This window comes from Natator depressus, chromosome 19 (assembly GCF_965152275.1).
Source record: "Natator depressus isolate rNatDep1 chromosome 19, rNatDep2.hap1, whole genome shotgun sequence".
NCBI lineage: Eukaryota > Metazoa > Chordata > Testudines > Cheloniidae > Natator > Natator depressus.
Genome location: NC_134252.1, coordinates 14,751,746 through 14,759,474, shown reverse-complemented (window position 1 = coordinate 14,759,474; position 7,729 = coordinate 14,751,746). Strand labels below are relative to the sequence as shown.

General features: G+C 59.1%; 1 protein-coding gene across 1 annotated transcript; it reads left to right on the top strand.

Moving 5' to 3' along the window:
* Nucleotides 1–229: 229 nt before the first annotated feature.
* XKR8 (XK related 8) lies at nucleotides 230–6,362 on the top strand. The gene is made up of 3 exons (XM_074934258.1): nucleotides 230–670; nucleotides 3,054–3,244; nucleotides 4,796–6,362. Exons 1-3 carry the CDS (start codon nucleotides 354–356, stop codon nucleotides 5,524–5,526), a joined length of 1,239 nt encoding a protein of 412 aa, XP_074790359.1. The 5' UTR covers nucleotides 230–353; the 3' UTR covers nucleotides 5,527–6,362.
* The last annotated feature ends 1,367 nt before the right edge of the window (nucleotides 6,363–7,729 follow it).

Here is a 7,729-nt window from a genome sequence, read left to right as displayed (position 1 = left end):
GGGCAGGGGGGGAGCCCGGGGGGGGAGGGGTCCCCGGGGCAGGAGGGAGCCCGGGGGGGAGGGGTTCCAGGGGCCGGGGGGGAGCCCGGGGGGGGAGGGGTCCCCGGGGCAGGAGGGAGCCCGGGGGGGAGGGGTTCCAGGGGCAGGGGGGGAGCCCGGGGGGGGAGGGGTCCCCGGGGGGGAGCCCCGGTGGGGGGAAGGATTCGAGGGGCAGGAGGGGGGGGATTACCCAGGGCAGAGAGGGTCCCGGGAGGGTTTTGTGGGAGCCGGCCCCTCCGGAACGGGGCACAGCGGGCAGAGAGCAGGGCTGTGCAGGGCGAGCAGGGCGGCAACATCTGTGGCCCCTTTGTGCCATGGCAGGGTCAGGCCATGGCTCTGGTGGCCCCCCACCCTCATCCCCTCGGTACCGGTACCTGGACCTGCTCTTCGCCCTACTGGGCACCGGTGCCTTCTTGGTAGACCTGGTCGCTGATCTGTGGGTGGCCTCCAGCTACATGCAGGCTGGGCACTGTCTCTGGGGGGGGCTGGTGCTGGCACTGCTGGGCCTCTCCTCCCTGGCCATGCAGTTCTTCAGCTGGGCCTGGTACCGGACGGACAACATCGAACAGGAACTTCCCAGTGGCCGCTGCCTGGCTGCGCTGCACCTCCTGCAGCTGGGCTATCTCTACAGGTAAGGGCACTGCCCAGTAACTCACCCTCTGCTGAGATCTTGCAGCCCAGAGCCACCCTGACCTCAGCTGGAGAGGGGTCCAGGAGGTCCCTGCAGCTGAGCGTTATAATTTACAAATAAAAACTACACTACACTGGAGTCAGTAACCAAAGGGTTAAAATATCACAGAGTGGCTGTAATTATCCCCATACCAGCTGTTACAAACCCAGGAAATTCAGGGTTAAGGTTCAACTGAAATCCAAAGAGCAGGGGTCTGGAAGTGCGCAGTCAGGGCCCCTGTATTCCTGCCGGGTAGTGAGGCCCCTCAGTCATTCTTAGTGCACGGTCGGGTTGTGCTCCCGGGTCCCAGATGAAGCTGATTTTGAAAGACAACGTAATTTTTTTCATTTCCCCTCCTTGGTGCCCCTCCATTATACAAACAGTAACATGCTGGCCAGGGACTCATTTGGTGGGCGGCAGGGCTTGGCTTGGCTGGGGTGGGGCAGCTGCAGTAGGTGACCGCATGAGGAAACGTCAGAACTGTGCAACTCCCTGGTGCTAACGCACACAAAACAGTGCGTGGTTTTGTCTTTGTTCCCAGCGTGCACAAGGAGGCCAGTAAGGCTTGGTCTACGCTGCCAGCTTATATTGGTATAACGACGTCCCTCAGGGTATGGCTCTCCCGCGCCCGAGAGCGACCTCGCCCTCAGTGTGGATAGTGCTGTCGAGGGAAGGGCCTCTCCTCTTGCCATAGTCACCGGCTCTGGGACAGGGGGCATTCCTGTGCCAGTGGGGGAAGCTCGCCTCGGTGTCTTCACCCTGCACTGTTGCAGCACTTAGGTGTAGACAGGCCCATGCGCTTCTGCTGGTGTAGCAACGTCCGTCAGAGGTGGATTTGTTTGCAGCGTTGCTGTCCCGGCAAATCCCCGAGTAGAGACGTGGCTGGAAGTGCGTTAGCCAGCACGGGTGACTTTGCTTGTGCAACGGGTGTAAGCAGAAGCTCTGCCTCCAGGAGGAGGGTTTGCTTGTCCAGCAGCACTGGCGCAATTGTACTAGCAAACCTTTTCTGCTGTTATTAGTGTGAGACACGCTCAGCTCCCTCAGGCCTCGCCCGCGCGGCCTCCGGTCTGGGGTTGGCTGCACGGCACAGTCCAGCGGCAAGCACAGAGAGCCGTGGGTCAGCTAACCTGGTGGTTGAAGCTCTGCTGTTTTCTGGTGCAGAGGAGACCTAAGCTACTGCAGCTGCCTTGTCAGTTCCAGCCATTTCCCCTAAAATGTCCCACCTTTTCTACCTGGTTTTTCCTTGCTGGGAGTAGTAGCACCAGGAATGCTAGTGTAGACAGGACTCAGAGGCCACCATCCCATTGCCTAGACCTGCTTGGGTGTTCTGCTGGCAGCCCGTTGTTGCTGTCGCAGGTGGTGCTGCAGGGCTATTAACTTTGAGAAAAGGCTGATGCAGACAGCCTCAGTGCTGCGCTGGGCTCATGTGGGCCTGTCCCTCTCCAGCACCGCCTCTGGAAGTGCCCCATGTTCTTCTCGTGGTGGAGTGTTTCATTCATTCTCTGCCCAGGGCACAGAAACAAACTGCTGAAGTTCCCAGGGTTTCCTGCACACTGGGGCTGTGTTTCAGGCTGCCACTGGCAGGTTCAGTATCTTGTGTGTAAAAAGCAATGTCATTTCCTGCATTTGAACCTATGGTTGTTAAAACTGGGCAGACTGTTTGCTGTTCACCACTTGAGCTGATTGCCGGGGGTTGTGCTTTGTTCAGCTGGGACAAGGAAAGTAAGTCACTTTCTCTTTTGGTTCTGGTTTGCTTCTAGTGGATTTCAGGTCAGTCTGTGGAGTGCTCCGTGCTGCAGTGTTTGGGTTGCAAATACTGCAGGGGAATGTTAAACTCAAACCAAAAGTCATTTTTATTGGAACTGAGGGAAAAGTGACCCCCTGGATTTCTTTTTTTTGATGGTGGATTATTAATACAGCCTAAACTTTGGGCCTAAAGTGACTTGACAGGTGAGTGGGAGATCTCAGCCTGTCAAACACAGCCCAAAGCCCCCCAAATGAGTGACACTCTGAAGTTATTCATGCAGGAAATGTAACCTGATTTGGGACCCTGGTGTCAGCATACGCTCTGTAGCATCCATATGATGAATGCTGACTGGCAACACAGATAGGTGTCCGTGAGAGAAGTCAGGGCAAGGCAGGTACTGGGGATTCAAATGAGATCTCCCTTGATGTGAAGGGCATGAATGAGTGTCCCATTCACTTTGTCCGGCACGGATTTAGAGCTGTCTTGAGGGCAGGCTGGCTCTGGAATCCCACGGACAGCCAGAGCTGTATTTGTGGCATTGAGGTGCTGCCCTGGTGTAGAGCAGCCTCTCATGGCAGGGCCGTGATGTCTGTGCAGGTGTCTCCGTGTGCTGAGAGCGGGCTGGCGAGCATGCAGGGTGGAGACCGCACAGGAGCGAGACTACGCTGTCTTCCTGTCCCACGACATCAGCATGCTGCGCCTCTTTGAGACCTTCCTGGAGGGCACCCCCCAGCTCACGCTTGTGCTCTCCATCGTTCTGCATACAAACAAGTTGGAGCCTTTCCAGGGTGAGTGGCACAGCTCCTGGGCGTGGTGGGGGCAGGGCACGGTGCGGGGGATTCCTTATCACAGAGCCACCTGGTGAGTGGGATAAGGGAACGATCCCCTGAGCTGCTTCAGCTCCGGCTTCTAAGGGATACGAGAGCTGGGCCTCGTTCTGGAGCCCGTCGGTCAGACTGGGGAGGTGCTGGTTCTCCCTGGTTGACCCCTCCTGCCCACAGTTTCTTGTGGTCCCAGCCCTGGGGGATTTCTTGCTAGCACCACGTTAGCTCAGAGCTGGGGTTGAGCGTTGTGCTGTGCAGGGCTCCAGTTAGAGCTGCCCAGTGTAGCGGGGAGGTGAATCCCTAGAGGCTCGGTGCCGTCTGCGTGCACTGGCTCTGCGCCTGGGACACCCTCTGGCCAGACCCTGCAGGGTTGGGATGTGCTATGCTGCAAGGAAGGGGGTTCCGGCTGCTGGGTGACTGGACCGTTACCTAGCTGCAAGTGTTTCCCCTTTGTGCTGATGTGCCCATCTCAGACGCTGCAAAGCAGCTTGCTGAGAAGAGGGGAGGGGTTGGGATTTTGGTGCCCATGGGGAGGGATCTTCTCTGGGAGGTGGCAGAACACTCTGAACAAGGGGGGGCAAAAGCAGGGCCCTGTATTGAGCCCAGAGCTTGCTTCAGCTGGGAAAGGGATGTGTTGGGCCCACAGAGCCATGTGCTTAGCCAGGTGCAGGCATGGCACTCCCTGCATCTGGGCACGTGGGGTGGGCACCGGGGCAGTGCCCTCGGAGATCGATTGGCTCTCAGAGCTTCCCAGTGGGACACAAAACTGGGCCAACCCAGATGCTATTCCATTGACTCCAGCGGGTCAGGATTACACCCCCCACCCCCTCCACCCCCGTTTAGTGCTTGGCTGCAGGGGGCGGCACAGACCAGGTTAATGGGAGGAGCTTGGTCCAGTCCCCCCCTCCAGGCTGGGCTGCCTCAGTCAGGAAGTAGCAGGGTGCCTCCGGCCTTAGCCTCAGACCCGGTCCTGTGGCTACACCCCACTCAGTCCTAAATGGCAATGGCTGAGTCACCTCCCAGCCCCACAGTGCCCCCCCCCCCCGGCTGTTGGCATCTGGGCCAAGGAGGGCTTCCCCTGAGCCCTGCAGTTCTCCTCTGGTGCTGCCCCGTGGGGGTGGGGCGGGGCACTCCCGTTCCAGGCATCTCACAGGGAGCAGGACATGGAATAAGGGCTGGCCTGTGGCTGGGCACTTCCTAAGCATTTCTGGGGCTCCCTGAAGCAGGAAGTGGCATGTTTCAGCGCAGGCCTGCGGGGTGAGTGAGCGAGGGAGGTGTGCAAGGGACCGTGAGAGCAGCTGTGACACAGAGCCCTCCGGCTGGGGGGGCCCTTGAGAGCCGTGGGCTTTGTTCGTTGATCCAGGGCCTGGTTGCAGTGATGCCTCGTTGGGGTGAAGCCGGCACCTCTTCATGCCGGTCACTGGTGCCCAGGGCCTGAGCTGTTGCCTGATGCTCCATGCAGCTGCCCCCACTGCCTGTGTTCCCCGGTGATCCTTTCTCCCGCTGTTGTCATAGGGCTCGGGATTTTCACTGCCTCCCTGTGCGTGGCGTGGTCGCTGCTGGATTATCACCAGTCCCTCCGCTGCTTCCTGTTGGACAAGCATGAGCTGGGCCCGCTCTCCTCCACCATCTACTTCCTGTGGAACTTCCTCCTCATCTGCCCCCGCGTCCTGGCAGTCGCACTCTTCGCCACGCTCTTCCCGTGCTACGTCGGCCTGCACTTCCTGGGCATCTGGGCTGCCATGCTCCTCTGGGTCTGGCTGCAGGGCACTGACTTCATGGAGTGCCCCAGGCGGGAGTGGCTCTACAGGGCCACGGTGGCCGTGATTCTATATTTCTGCTGGTTCAACGTGTCCAAGGGGCAGACGCGGCAGCGCAGCACGATCTATCATGGCTTCATCTTGGTGGACAGCGTGCTCCTCGCTGGCTCCTGGCTCTGGCACAATGCCCCTCTGCATGAGCGCTCTTTTCTGCTCCCTGTGCTTCTCGCTGCCCTGGTCTGCTTCGTGCTCGGGCTGCTGCTGAGAATCGCCTACTACAAATGGTTCCACCCCACGCTGCAGGTCCAGTGCCAGGCAAGCTATGATGAAATAGACACTGCAGAAGGACTAGCCGGTTTCCGAGCTGGCCCAGTGCCGGCCCCTGTGAACAGACGGATGTACCAGCTGTCCCAGAACCACTTCTTGGTCTCTTTGCAGGCCGGGCGAAACTGGGGGAGTGGGGACCTGGACAACATGCCTCTCTGAGCGCAGCTGTCCCTGCTCCAGGCAGAGGGATTTACACCTCAGGGATCTGTGCTGCGGGATCCCATTCCGGACCTGGCTCCAGCCATCTCAGCGCCTGCACTGTGTTCCCAGGGACTGAGCACCACACCTCTGGAATGGGCAGCCGTCGCAGGGAGAGGAGATTGGAGCGAGCTAGGCGGGCTGAGGGCACTGGCATGTAGGGCCCAACAGCTGGCATCCAGCACGGGTAGCTGTGAAGCCTGTTCTGGGCTGGCACTCTTCTAATGGGACAGGCACTGCAGCGAGTGTCATGGGAGAAACCCGCTATAAGAGTGCTGGATGCTGGACGCATTAACCCTTTATCGTTAGGCCCCGGCCCGGGATCCGCTCCATTACAGGAACCGGCTTCTGCTCTGCACGTTGCCCTGTTCAGCCCCATCCCCATTTCCCTGCCAGGCTCTCCCCTGCTTTGTTTCAAAGGAGTTCAGTGGGAAACCGTGTGCTCTGTTCTTGGCAGGACCTGCCAGATTTTCCGTTTGTCTGGAATTTCTCTGCACCTGTGTTTTTGTTGCTAATTTCAAAGCTTCCCTGTAGTAGTGGGTGACCCACAGCACCGCACTGGGCGAGGCTTGGAGCCTCTAGAGACGACTTGGCCACTGCAGGGGGTGTTTGTTTGTTGATGTTTATAAAGGGAAGGGTATAAATATGTGGTGTTATAATAATGTGCCTTCGACAGAGACCCAGTCTCTAGCTCCGCACTTTCAGGAGGGAACAGCAGCATGTTCCTGTTGGAGAGATGGGGGAAGCATGTGAAGAATTCAGGGCGGTGGAGGGGAGGTGAATGGTGTGGAGAATTCGGGGGGGGGCAATGGTGTGGAGCGTTCGGGGGTGGGGGGGAATGGCGTGGAGCAGTGGTTTTCAAACGGCAGGTCGCGGCATGGAAGGCGCTGGGTCGCAGCGGCTCCGGTGAGCACCGCAGCCTGGGCCATTAGAAGTCTGGTTGGCGGCACTGCCTGGCTAAGGCAGGCTTGTCCCTGTCTGCTCTGACCCCGCGCTGCGCCCTGGAAGGGGCCAGCAGCAGGTCCTGCTCCGGGTGGGGTCATCGGGCTCCGCACGCTGCCCCTGCCCCGAGCACCAGCTCCACACTCCCACTGCCCCAGCCCAGAGCCCCCTCGCACACCCCGAACCCCGCAGCCCTCTGCCCCAGCCCAGAGCCCCCTCCCACACCCCAAGCCCCGCAGCCCTCTGCCCCAGCTCTGCTGGGTCATGGGCAACAACAGTTTCCTTCAGCTGGGTCTCCAGAAAAAAAGTTTGAGAACCACTGGTGTGGAGAATGGTGGGGTGGGGGGAGGGGAATGGCTTGGAGAATTCGGGGGATGGGGCTTGAATGCTCTGAGCTGACTAAACCCTTTGCCTTTTTCAAAACAAAGTTAAAATGTTGAAGTTTTTCCATTGTTGGTTCTTTGTTGCAAAGATAATTGGTGTGTTCCTGCATGAATCCCGGCCCCGATCCTGGCCCCTTCCCCCCCCCCTTTCCCCCCCCCAGCCGTGGCTGACCCTCTGCTCTCCTCAGTGGGGTAGTGAGGAGTTGCTTTCCCAGCATTAGGAAATAGCTGCTGGAAGTCAAGAGCTTGGTCTGGGAGTTGTCACGCTTGGGTCCTGCAGGGACCCACACACTGGCTGTGGTTGGCCCTGGTGGGAGTGGGGCTGCTGATTGATTGCAGTTTCCAGTGCGGTGTAGCTAAGTTGCTTAGTTTCCAGTTTGTGGGAAGCATCTGAGCCTGGCCTCCTGCCGTTTCTTGGCCTGGCTCTTGGGGCTTTCCAACGTGCCCAGCTGGAGAGGTGTGTTTCCGTGTAACAGTCCTAAAGCTGCCCCAGCGGGGCAGGAGAGGGGCTGAGGTTTGTGGCGGGCGAGTATCAGCCCTGGCACTGGGTTTGGCTGGATGGCCAGCTCTGCAGGACCCTGGGGCTCAGTCCACCCCCTCCCTTCCCTTCAGCACCAGGGCAGGAGTCTGGAGTGTGCAGGTCTTGCCTAGGGTCAGGAGCTGCATTGGTTGATTCAGCTTCCAAGATGCTCCAAAATCCCATCACAACTGGCTGCTCTTGGCTTAGCATCAGTCACTCCCTTCCCACTGATGCTGAACTGCTGAGAGCCAGTTAGGTATTGCAGGGGTTAAAGGTGGCAGCTGCAGGAGGCCCAAGCCTGCCTGTGAGAGATAAGAAC